This window comes from Drosophila pseudoobscura, chromosome X, assembly GCF_009870125.1.
Source record: "Drosophila pseudoobscura strain MV-25-SWS-2005 chromosome X, UCI_Dpse_MV25, whole genome shotgun sequence".
In the NCBI taxonomy this organism is placed as follows: domain Eukaryota; kingdom Metazoa; phylum Arthropoda; class Insecta; order Diptera; family Drosophilidae; genus Drosophila; species Drosophila pseudoobscura.
In genome coordinates, this window is record NC_046683.1 from 46,691,842 (window position 1) to 46,705,500 (window position 13,659).

At 42.6% G+C, this 13,659-nt stretch overlaps 1 protein-coding gene across 1 annotated transcript in view; it reads left to right on the forward strand.

Moving 5' to 3' along the window:
• Positions 1-1,303: 1,303 nt before the first annotated feature.
• Positions 1,304-13,659, forward strand: part of ftz-f1 (ftz transcription factor 1) — a 43,296-nt gene continuing 30,940 nt past the window's right edge. Inside the window, exons 1-2 of the mRNA XM_001353452.4 lie at positions 1,304-2,882; positions 3,934-5,376. Coding sequence (XP_001353488.3) covers positions 4,101-5,376 — 1,276 coding nt within the window. The 5' untranslated portion in view covers positions 1,304-2,882; positions 3,934-4,100. The remainder of the gene's footprint in view (positions 2,883-3,933; positions 5,377-13,659) is intronic.

Genomic DNA, 13,659 nt, shown 5'->3' on the forward strand with positions numbered 1-13,659 from the left:
AGGTTTGAATCTGGATTTCAGGTAATGGCTCTTTTCCTGATGAGAAACACGTACCCTCTGACTCATGTTCGACTTTGAGCGCATGAAAATGCGGGCATTCTTTGTCCATAGCCAAGAACGCACCCAAGATTTCGCGAAGAGGGGAAGTATTTCTACTAATGAGCATGCTGAAGGAGAGGCCAGCTGACCACCCCTGCCGTCCCCTGGGTACACCCTAGTCTATAGCATCAATCAGCACTTTCCGATGAGCGGATTATTCAATATTTGGCTCGTACATAAATGCGAGATGAAGAAACGAAGCGGATGTACATCCTCGATGTACTTGTTGGCGTTGTCTGCCATTTTCTCTGTGACAGTCCATAACGCACCTGCGCTGTCTTTGTTGATTTCGTTCACCTTGTGCCTCTTGTGATTGAGATTCTTCGACTTTTTTGATACAAAAATAATAGAATCCCCATTAAGTTTATAAACTATATTCAATAAAAATTCATACAAATCGGTAGAGCTGTTTGGGAGGAGTTGGGCCACAGTCGAAGAGGATACGGGTGTATTACATTTGTTGTGGATGTGCGTAAAACCCAGAAGGAAACGTTTGCGACCCCATAAAGTACATAAATTCCTGATCAGCATCAATAGCCGAGTCGATATAGTCATATCTGTCCGTCACGATGATCGCCTAGGTCTCAGAGACTGTGTTTGTGTTTTTGTTTGGAAATTTGTAAACACCTCTTCCGACCCAGGACGAAAATCTGCCTAAGAGAAATCGCAGAATCATAGAGAACGACCACATCTACCAAATTTCAGAATTTGGATCAGATCGGATCATTAGTACTATATCCAGTACAAACAAATGTTTAATTTTAATTTCTACGAAATTTTTAATGGTTTTACACATTTTTTCTCCGGATGTACGACTATTCCCTTCATAAATATTCTACTTTATCTATTTTCTTCACTTAAATTAAGCGTTCAACTTTCTGTTACATATGTGAGTTTTTATAGAACGGTGTTCTTTAGTTAAAAAAATGTGTTCATGCTCGAACAAAGCACGAGTTCAAATTCGATAACACACCGATATCAGTTGGCGCCCATTGGGCAAGCGATAAAAGTTCTCTCAGCTCACTCACATGCTTGCCTCTCTTTCGTGCGTGTGTGTGTGCGATTGTATGCATGAGCGAGCTTTGAGCTGAAAGCTTCGCTGCTTTCATATGATTGCCGTCCTTGTTCTTCAAATGCACGTTTAAAGGCCAAGAATAAATTCGTTGCTGCTGCTGTCCTTGGCCCCGCTACTCTCCGGAGATCCACATACGCGCGCGCACACACACACACTATGCGAGGGCTTTCCGTCTTCTTCTACCTACGCCAACAACTTTTGCTACTCTTTACTGTGTTCCCGTTTGCGTGTTGGCCTACAGACCTAATTTTTTGCGTGCGTTGTGCGCGGCTCCGTGAATAGTTTTTCCCGAAAAATAAAAAATAAACCACAAACCAAATGAGAGGGAGAGTGCAAAATAGAGATTAAAGTGAAAGTAAATGGTGCGAAAAGAACTCTCAACAATCGAGCGCTAGTCTGTGTATAAAATAATTCTCCATGTGTCCATAACGGGAGTGGAGTGGACGGACTGTGTTGTGCCCCATCGTGCTGTGTTCCTCGGGTTCTCGCTGTGTGTTTTCTGCTGCTAATGTGCAATTTTTATGAAATTATCACAGAATGAGGCAAGGCGATAGATAGCGCTGTTGTTGTGTCATAGAATTGGAGCAGCAAGCAGCAACAAAAAATTAGCAGCCAGCCAGCAGCCCCTGCCCCCGCTCCGTAAAAGTAAACGCAACAACAAGTTCCCCTCTATATCTCTATCTGTGTGTGCCTGGTGCCTGTGTGTGTACCCACACAGAAAACTGTGCTGTGTGTGTAATAGGAATTGCAATTTATATGTACCGAGCTTTTCGCTTGTTGCGCGCGTGCGACGATTGTGCAAGAAGAGTTTCCTATTTCCCATTGCAATAATTTCATTCTCGCCTGTCCTCCGTTGTGTGTGCGTTTCTCCCAAAAACCAAAATTCGATGTGAGAAAGACCAGGCGAAAGAGGAAATAGGCGAAACAAGCCAGCGAATAGCAAGAGAATCGCGAGAACTGGCGCAGTAGCGCACAAAAAAAAGAACGAATAGTGAGAACAACACAAAAAAAATAAAATCGCAAATGCGTTCGGCGTCGCTGGCTGTGTGTGTGTGCGTGTCCGCGTCTGGGCCTGGTGTCTGTGTGAGGGGGGCGCAAAAAATATGCTAAAAAAGCTTTCGTCGTTGCCTCCGTTGTCGTCGTCGTCGTCGCAGCAGCAGCAGCAGCAGCAGCTGCTCGCACAGGCGGAAACTGTTGCTGCAGGCCGTGGCAGAACCAGAGCGAGAGAGGAAGAGATACACCGAGTGGAGAGGGAGTGAGCGAGAGATCGATCCGCCGAAAGGGAGACAGCATTATGAATCACACGCAAGCTTTGTTTTGCGAATTATAAATTCGCCTTCTCCACGAATTCCCATGTGAAGCGGAGGACCGACAACAAAATAGAGAGACACACAGAGAGAAAGAGAGAGAGAGAAACAAAAGCGAAAACCAACAAAAGTCCAAGACATAATAATAGAACTTTTGCTTTCGGTTCCAACTGGTTTTTGTATGCCCAAAGAGAACTAAGGAGAGCGGGCGAGAGAGCGAGACCCAACCAGACAACAAAGAGGCGGCAGCTTCCAGCGCTGCTTCTTCTCCTTCTTCTCTTCTCTGCGATCGTCTTGGAATCATAGCTGGAAACCGGGCGCATGCGCAGAAGCCAAAACGAAGGAACGAGAACGTGTCGCAGTCAGCGTCAACGTCAACGTCAACGTCAGCTGCATGAAAGGTGAGTCCACGTCCCTCTTCCCCACTAGCTTCCTCTAGAACTCCAATCCCCTTCCCCCTCCTCCTCCAAAGCTGTCCGTCTGTCAGGTCTTTTGTCTAGTTGGGCGAGAACCCGCACAGGGGTTGAATGGGATTGGTTAGGGGGGATCTCCGAGCACGAAACCCAACGAAACGAATAAGAAATAACTCGAAAGTCGAATAAAGTTAATTAAAGTTACATACATAAATACATAAATACATACTTTACATATTCAAGTTTCGTCAGAGTGGGGGGGATTACCAGTTTTTCGGTTTTATGAAGTGGAAAAGTGTTTCCAAAGGGGGGGAAGAACCAGACACGAAAGTAATAACTAAAGTTAAATGGATCTTAACTTTGGGAACTGTCGGTAGAAGAGGGTCCCATTTCATGAGAAAAAAACAAAAGAAAAACACAAGCTTTCTGGGGTGGGATTAACCCTAGGGTCGCCCATGGGAAGGGTTCGTTCTCGTTCTCCCTTTTTCAGACCCCTCCTAGGGATCGGGTGAAGAGGGAGTACCGTTAATTAGACACTTAATTCGGTTCAAATACATATTGATTAGATTCTTGATTCGAAGTGTCCTTTCCTGACATTGTCATAACTTAATTCATTATTAACGATCTGGGAACTAGGAGCTAGGAAGAAGGGAAAAGGTTAAAGGACAAAAATACCAACTAAAAGCTCTGCCTTGTATTTGGGTCAAATGTATTTATATTTAATGATTATCGTTACTATTTTGTCCCGTACATTTCGTAATATATTCCTTTGGAAAAGGGTTTCAAACATTCAGTTTGGGCAATAGAAAGAAATCTCGCAGAAAGCTCACAGGAAAAAAGCTCGCAAAGCTTTGGGCTGTAAAGAGTTGACCTTGACATGCTTTCGAATACAGTTGGGTTTGTCCTTGACCTACATACACACATGCACGCATTGCACAGAAGAACGTGACCTTCAACTTGACCTTGCGTTGTCTGGCTCCGGTAAATGCATATTTCCTGATTTCTGATTTGTGTTTTTTTTTTGTTTTTGTCTTTGCAGGTTCTTTTAAGTGTAAGAAATTATACAAATAATTCTACTACCGTTACCTGCCACCAATCACCAATCCAGCAACAATACACATCACAACGAAACGTACAAAAATACAAGTTATACCATATATACTAGATATATAGAAAGAATATAATACACCCAGCCCCCTGTATAAGATGGACACCTTCAATGTACCTTTGCTGGCGGAGAGCACCAGCAGCAGCAGCAACTATGCGACAGCAGCAGTCACAGAGGCCACAACAAGCAGCAGCCATCATCATCACCTGCAGCAGCAGCAGCATCAACAGCAGCAGCAGCAGCAGCAACAGCAGCAACAGCAACAACAGCAACAACATCTCATGGCCCACCATCACAAGGATCAGATGCTGGCGGCGGGAAGTAGTCCCATGCTGCCGTTCTTCAGCTATTCGCAGCTGCAGCTGCAGCAAAAGGATAATCCTGCCACCAGCAGCAGCAATGGTGCAACTGCAGCATCCGACGGAGCAGAGGCAGCAGCGGCGGCGGCAGCAATAGCCACAGATAACTTCGATGGCAGCCAATTGGATGGTGGCATCTCTCTGAGCGGCCTCTGCGATCGCTTCTTTGTGGCCAGTCCCAATCCGCATAGCAATAGCAACATGATCCTAATGGGATCCACCACTCCAACAACCACAACAACCACCCAAAACAACAGCATCAACCACAACCATAACAACAACAACAACAACAACAACAACAACAATTTGGAGGCTAAAAACGGAACCAGCCACACAGGTGGGGGGGCTCCGCAATCGGGGCAGAGAAGCGGAGGATCAGTCATCATCCAGTCGGTGACCGTTCCCTCATTTGCCAACATCCTGTTCTCCCACCGAACATCCCAGGGCACAGCCAATGAATGCATCGATCCGTCGCTGCTGCAGAAATCCACGCTGTCCAGCAGCTCCATCATAGAGTACCATCAGCTGAAGCCCCTGGCAGCGAGTGCCAGCAATTCGGGGTCCGTTTCCACCACCAATTTCCTGTCCTCGAACACCGCTCAGCTGCTGGACTTCGATGTGCAAGGCACATCCAAGGATGATAGCCACATAAGCACCACCACAACCATCGCAGGAGTGGGAGTAGGTTCGGGATCAGGATCGGGCTCGGGCTCGGGCTCGGGTTCCGGTTCGGGTGCAGCAACAACAACAACAACAATCACTGCCAATCAGACAAGAAGCTCGTTGCACAGCATCGAGGAATTGGCTGCCAGCTCCTGTGCTGCACCCAAAGCCACCCAATCAACCAACGGGAATGGGAACGAGAACCACAGTACAACGCATCAGCAGCAACAGCAACAGCAACAACAGCAACATCACATGCAACAAAGTGGCAACCACAGTGGATCCAATCTCAGCTCCGATGATGAGTCCGTTTCGGAGGATGAGTTCGGCCTGGAAATCGATGATCACGGAGGTAAGTCCAGATCTAGTTCTAATATTCTATATGCGATAATCCCCACTCCAATATAAAAGTGTTTTGGCAATATTCTGTTGCTCTGCGAAAGGTCTGCAGAGCTAATACAAATTTCGGATTTCAGGAAAAATTAAAAAGGATAAATACAAAGCAAAAACAAAGGAAAATTTAACCAAATTGGAGTGATAATTAAATCAAATAAAGTGAAAATAAAACAAATTAAAGTGATTAAAAATCATAAATAATATAAATAATAATAAATACAAAATAAAACTACGAATTCAACAGGTCGGGTATTTTTTTTAAGTGTTAAAACTAAAATTATTGGTGTAAAATGTTTTGAAATATTCTATAAAATGTGGACTTTAATTTAGTGAATTTTTGTATTATTAGAAAAGGTTGAATTGTTAGTTGCTTTTTTTTGAAGAGCCTTAAATTGGGGTTTGATTTCAAGAATATATTTACAAAGGCTCGAGGCTTTCCCCCGCTGGTATCTGGAGGTCACAGGACTCCCAGACCTGCCAGACTTGGTTTGAGGTACAGGAATACAGAAGGAACACGTGGTTCGACCCTACGATTCCCGATACTTCATATGATACGTGTGTGATGCATATCAATTGATAACCAAGATGTAATCTCTAGACGCATTTGTTTGGCATTCCATTTGAATCGAGTAAAACCTTGACAGTTTTCGCAAACTTGTCATTACACTACCCTCTAATGGCCTCCTCCTCCGCGCGACTCCAGTCGCTCGTCTCGGATCTCGGATCTTGAATCTTGAATCTTTTTGTGTGCCAAGTGCAATGCTAAGTTTAAGCATATGCATGCCTACCCCGCCCCTCGCCCCTCGCCAGCGACTACCTCCTACCCCCTTGGGGGGCTCGCGACTCCATGCCGTAGGATGCAGCCATAAAAATCCATTGGAAATGTCTTAAAAAACAAAAAACAGAACAAAATGCAACTAACCTACTTTCTGGGTTTCCGATGTTTGGGGAAAACGAAGCTCGAATACCCTCTACAATACCTCCAGAAATATTATCAATTCAGCGGCAAACGTGATTGAAATCCACTTTAAAAAACCCTTGAGGTTTAAGCGTAAAGTAATTGTATTTTTATGTACATACAAATGATGAAATATCATCAGCAATATGTTGATGTATGTTCCAAGCATATTGTAATTGTACTTCATATGTTTCCGACCGAATGTCTACTCCTTCCTCAGCCTTTCTTTCAATCAAATGTACAGGCCTATATGTGCAGAGGGGAATATGGGGAATTACCATTTATTTCCATATAATTATGGCCTGATATTATATTTTAAATTTATTGCAATTCACCGACAAAAAAATACCCCAAAAGTGCAGCTTATTTTTAGCCAATTGTTATACTATTTTATTTAACTATTATCTATTCATTTTTTTCGAATTTTTTTTTAATTATACCCTCTTTTTCTATATCTCCTCTAAGAATAGAGTCCCTCTAACATATTTAACTATCTAAAAAGTATCTGGGCTAATGGTGTGGATATATAATTTCTTTAAAAATAGGAAATAGGAAACGGTAGATGTTTTTACATTTAATAACTTGTAAAATGAACAATCCATGTTTTTTTATAGGAAAAAATGTATATACAAAAAGTCTTGAACGATTCGCAGAGTTTTTTTTTGTAATTATGTAACCCAAGACCAAGCCAACCCAAAACTTTTGTTTTCTTTACATGTTTTGATAAATATCTTTAAAATGTTGCAACATTTTGCGTCACGCCCGATTGGGGAGGGCCGATATACCCTCCACTCACTTGTAGGGTATCCGCAGAATGCAAATGCAGAAATATTCGCCTCAAAATCGTGATGTCAATGCGTGTTCGGCAATCAAATGAGGCAGACCAGAGCGACAGACAGACAGACCGACAGACAGTCAGTCAGACAGATGCCTGCCAAATGTTGATGATGCACGCATACACATTTATGCAGCCTGTATCTTTTTATATGTAAATGTATCTGTAAGTTGCAGTTGTTGAGTCAGTGGTAAATGTGTGTGTTTGTTTTATTGACATTCAGCAATGTCAGAAGAACCACCCTGCCCCAGCCCCAACCCCAACCGCTCCTCCTTGGCAACCTTCAATCAGAAACAAAAACAAAACTAAAACCCGCAAAAGTGCAGCTTAAATTGTACACTCTTTCATCCTCAGAGACAGAGATAGAGACGGAGCGAAAGAGAGAGAGGGAAAATGGAGCAAGGTCAGTTTGGGGCATTAGAATTTGGGTCAAGCTCAGGCGTGAATTTGTTGTTGCAGCACAGCACATCGCAGCACAGCGCAGCGCAGCGCAGCACTCAATCGCGTCGCGTTGCATTGCGTTTTCTAATATTGGAGATTGGGCCCAAGGAGAAAAAACAAAAAGCGAAATTGCATAGAAATTTGAAGGTCATTGTGTGCATCAGCGCAGCGGCAGCGTGTTCGTTCTCTCTCTCTCTCTGTCTCTCTCTCTCTCTCTCTACCTCTCTCTGTCTGTCTGTCTCTCTTTTACACACTCTCCGGTCTATGTAGCTGCTGCTCCTCTGCTGCTGTTCTGCCTCAGTTGCTTTTATTTCGCAGTCACCGCGTTGCCGTTGCCGCTGCCGCTGCCGCTGCTGCCGCCCGCCATTTGCCGGCTGACATTGACATAGATTGCCGCGTCGCTGCTGGCGTTGGCTGGCGCTGCCTTGCGTCTATGGCTAGCGCCCCAAAGGATTTAAATGGGTCAAAGTCAGAGCCAGCGACGGCGACGGCAGCGGCAGCGGCAGCTTGTTGCATGGCAAAAATAAAATAGCAAAATGCAGCAAATTGGGGCACGGCATTGACAATGCATATAGAATGCATGTACATATGTACATATGTATGTAATCCATATACTGGTTCTATCGTCGAATGCACTGCAAGGTCGCGAAATTAATGCGAAGGCTGGCGCTGTCGTAGTTAGCCAGACCAGACCCAGAGTCTGCCCCAAGGACCTTGCCACCCCATCCACACAACCACCCACCCACCCGCTTTGTGTGCGTGTGCGTGTGCCTGCTGTTGTTCTGTTCTGTTCTGTTCTGTTCTGCTACCTGTTCAAGGTCATTCTATATGCAAATTACGTCTGCCATTTTGTCTGATTCCCTCCCCTGGCGGCCTTGGGCCTTGGAAAAGGATTGCGAAGCGGCATTGGGGCAGGTTTACTCGCATACTCGTCGTTTTTAAAGAAGGCTTGCTTCCATGAATTATGGCTTGACCTGACCCAGATGGCGTCGGTTCTTAAAGCTCACTAAAGGTCAAAAATAAGAGAAAGCGGGGATTCAAATTGGATTAAATCAATACTTAACCCGTACAATGCACGAGTGAGGATTGCAGACAGATCTGGCATTTATTTAGGTAATTAATCAACAATTATGTGGTAATTATGGGCTGAGATATTTCGGGGTTTGGCAAAGGACATAGGTAAGGGTAGGCTCGAGTCCTGTCCTGCAGCGATATACAGGGGTCTTTAATGATTGCTCAGGCCTGGCTTTCGTGGGCGGCCCATTGTTGTGTTCTTTTAGCAAAAAACACTTGGCATACCTTGGTCAATCAATTAGCCAAGAATTTGGCCAAGCAAGCGTGGAAATCCCTCAAATTCTATCCTCCACTTTGGTCATTCACACTCGCTTTATTTGTATTTCTGTTTCTGTTTCGAATTCGAATTTGAATTCTAATTCTTTCTCACGGTAAAGGTTGCTAAACCGCAAGTGCTGTAATGGAATCGCACTCACAGACACAGCAAAAAGGGGGGTGGGAAGGGGGCTTAGTCAAGCGATCACAAAACAGAAATCTTGTAAATGCAATCAAGGATGGAGCATTGAACAAAAGTGCATAGAAATATCAAGTTTTGGTCGCCGCCTGCCCTCAAGAACCATTCAATGGAAACAAACAACAACAACCGAACAATACTCGTGATAATGATAATGAAAGCAATTAAAGGAGGCGATTGGATGGATGGATGGTTGGTGCTGTTAAGGGGGGCTTTCAAGGGGCGGCGTGGGCCGTGGGGTGTCGATTGTTGTTTGTTTTTTTTCGCTAATTGTTTAACTAAGTGAATAGTAATTAGGGGGGAGCGTGCGGCCTGGCAAAGGAATGTTTTTCCTTCAATGGAAACACACAGTTTAGTGTTTTTTTTTTTAAATGAGATTTTCTGGTCTGATGAATTGTTGAACTTTTGATGGGTTTTTCGTTGAAATTAGGTAGAATTACACAACCATGATTTCTCATGGACTCCATATATTTATAATGTATAATATATGTACATGTTTGGGGCTTTCCGCTGGCTATAAATTCTTTGGAAGGACATTTGGTACATACATAGGTATGTATCAAAAGTTGTATTGTTTGAAATATGTTTAATTTTTTCAGAATTGATATTGTTTTGCTGTGGATCTATGACGCACCTTACTTTTTAAATTAAACAAAAGCTAGGGTGAAGTATATTCTTTAGATATTCATTATTAACTTTCTTTCCCCATTAATAGCATTTTTCACGGTAGACCTCATCGGGAATTTCGTCCCCAATTTTCTGCTCCAATTCATGTTTTATTCGGGTCTTTGTATATTCCCTGCATGAAACCTTAATGGATTCAGTTCCCGAAAGGATCAAAAGCATACAAATGAGTCTTTCATTTAGCAGATAAGGTCCCAAAACCAGAACAGATATCGCTCTTTGATACCTTTTAATTGCTATCCTATTAGCTGAAATGCTTATCATGCTTTTCGCATACAAATTATGATTTTCTGTGATGATCTTTGGGTTTTCTCTACAGCAGGAACAATTTGGTGTCTCTGTTAGCTTGAGTGTCAAATATCTTTTATCCTGCCACATATTTTGTTGACCATATATGAGATTTGCGACATATTTTTGTCATGCTTTTATACGGCTTAAATTTAGCTTCTTTGCCCATTTTTCTTCTTTCCAAAAACTGCAAAGTTTCTTCCCTTCTTGAGGGGATATGTGAAGACTCTGTGAAGTTGTCTTGAACCGGACTACAGTGTAGCAAAAATCCTACAAATAGCTCCTAAAACTGTGATATTTTTTTTTGTTTTTCTTGCAAATGCAAACTTTGAATAAAGACTAGTTTTTAATTTCAACTGGTTTAAATGGTCACACAGTTTGAGGTTATTTAATAATAAACGTAAGAATAATAAATATAATAATAGATTTTGTACTGGATCGCTTTAAAAAAGTGGTACAGCTATTGGGGATATTTAAAGATCATTTTGAAGAGCTGCCACAGATGACCTTTTCAATGTAAATACATCTTCTAAAAAAAAACCTCTTCAGATTTTCCCCATCTCAAAAAGTCTCTCCTCCGTGCATATCAATAAAAAATATTTTTAAAATATTTCTGTGCCTCACCTGCCTAGCATTATGCCATTAAAGCAGCGAGTCTGTATTTGTTTTATGTATTATGCATATTACAAATGTTTAATTGTTTTTTTTTTTTCTTATTTATTTTCTTTTTGCATTGTTTAGTATTTTTGTTGTTGCTTTGACCATTTTATTGTTGTTTTTCATGTACATTGTATTTGTTGTTAACCTTAGCTCGAATGAGAAAATGCCATTGAGAGTGTCTGGGCGAGACGGGACGGTGAGGGGACGGTGAGTGGAGGGGTGGGGTGGGGAGTCGTCGCTGTCTGCCTCCTCTTACAATCCCCTGCCGTCTGCCTGCCTTCTAGTGGAAAAGTGTGCTAATGGGTCGCCAGTTGACCCTGTGCCACTTTTCCCTCTGCTTGCAACGCCGTCGACGCCGGCAGCGCTGTTGTGCACTAATTTTGCAATATTCTACTAGTGGGATGGGATGGCATGGGGCATCGGGCAACGGGCAGAGAGAGAAAGAGAGAGAGAATGCGCATTGATTTTTAATTTTTTTTGTTTTTGTTTAATTTTGTTTTTGCAGCAAAAGTTGATTCTCATTTGCTCTTGCTATCTCTGTTGCTCATCGGTATCGCTTCACCCTAGTGCATTATCGTGGGTGTGTGGGTCGGTGCCAGGGGTAGGGGTTGGGGTTGGGGCAGGGGTAGGGGTAGCGGGAACGCCCTGACCTAGTTGCATTCTCAGTTCTCAGGCATTATTCTCGATTCTATTTTCTTTATATTTATTTATTTATTTAGTAATTGCTTAATGTACAATTCCACGACAACAATGTGTTAAAAATAATATATTTAAAAAATTAGAACAATAAATTAGTGTTCTACATGTACCTGTCTATCCCCTGTAATTTCTATTATATTACAGTATTAAATTTGTGTTCTTTTTCTCTTTTCTTGATAAACAAAAATAACAAATATCAAAATAAATTGATTTAATCTGCATTGAGAGATTTGTTCTTTCATTCGTTTCGCTTGTATGTTCATCATTCAATTATTTGTTAATAACGTAACTCGTTTCGTTTGGGACTTTTCCTTCTCTTCCGTTCTCCATCTCCATCTCTCTCTTTGTCTCTGTCTCTGTTTCGTGGAATTGCGTTGTAATATTTACCACGAGCATTAAGAGCGTGGCACAAGTAGACACCGACACCGACATCGCATATTTACTACAATGCGGCTCTCATTTTCCTTATCTATTCCTTATCGCTGCGTATACGTAATGTGGGATATTTATTGTTTCACTTTTGAATTACGTATACGTCATGTGTGCGGGGCCCCACTTCCACTGATAGGGTATAAAAAAAAAAAAAAACAAAAAAACCTAATAAATAAATACATACATAATTATACAGCGGAGTGGAAGGAAAATCAATACTTAACCCAAATTCGAATGATTTACAATTGATGGCCTTGATCGCTACTTAATTGATTTATTTGCCGAACAATCGATATGCTTTAATTGATCAAACAAACTGATAAGCAGAGTTTAAATTTAGATGGCAATTATTGTTGGAAATCTAAGCAAATTTTAAATTTAAATCACTTGAAAAACGCCACAAAAATTTCCATAAAATAAATAATATTCATAGAACTCGATGTTCTGCTTGGACCCCCTCAGGACCGACAGGACACATGGATTGCCCGCCTGCTTGGAGTGTGGAAAGACATTGAATATATACACACAGTCAATGATAGACAACAAAATTTTAGAAATTCGGGGTTTCAATGTTTACTGGTCTCCCTCTCCTGGTCTCCCTCTCCTAGTCTCCCTCTCCTGTTCTCCAGCCCTCGATTCCCCTTCGAAATGAATTTCCCAAGTAGCGCATTCAACGGTCGCCCAGGTTAAACCATTTTCAATCTTCCAGTCACAACTACACACACAAATAGTTTATTCTTAACAAAAAAAAACAACAAAAAAAGTTAAAATTTGTTTTGCCGCCCCACACACGAACACACTGGCCGAGCTTTTGCCGGCCCGCGAGCTTTTGCAGCGCGTGCATGTGTGTGTGTGTGTGTGTGTGGGATTGTGATGCGTGCCTGTGCCTGTGTGCGTAAGCGTGTGAGAGTGCTCGCTGCATAGTTGAGGGGCGCGCGCGCCAACTGCAAAGCAAAAAGCTAACTTTCAGCGATCCAATCCGATCCGATCCTCAAACACAGCAGAACAGAACGTAGACCAGAGATGGCGAAAGGAGATAAAGATACATACATACATAAACACATGTACATGCATGCAGAGATGATGCCCGTTCAGGCAGAAACTGGAAAAGCTCTCCAGCATAGCATGCAAGCAGTCGAGTGTTGGGGAGAGCAGTGCAAACTAAAGAAAAAACACCAACAACACCAAGACATGTGAGCTTTTTTCAACCAAAGCTCCAGCAAATGGAAAACAGAAAGGGTAGGAGAGAGAGGGAGTGAGAGGGAAAGGAAAAGGGAGAAAACAAATACCGAAACAAGAAGAAGAACAAGAACAACTCTTGCAGTTTAGGTAAATGGGTCGGTCAACGTCAGCAGCGACGCCAGCAGAGCGGGCACAGAAAACGCACGATAGAGAGCGAGAACGAGAGAGAGGGAGAGAGAGAGTGCCCGAGAAAGAGACAGTGCGTTGTTTACACTTATCGCCCTTACCTTATCTACCATTCCCTGTTCACATTTCATTTCAATTCAATTGCATTTTGATACCCTCCCGAGGAGGGGTATTTCGAATTTTCATCAAAGCCAACTAGGCCTTCAGATTCTCAGATCGGAGCCGCAAAGATCGGATTACAATATCCCCGTAAATGGTTCTGAAACTCCCTTAAGTACGGCAGATATAAAGGGTATCTAGATCTTCGGCAGCATTTCTTTTTTCTTGCTTCATTACTTAATTCACA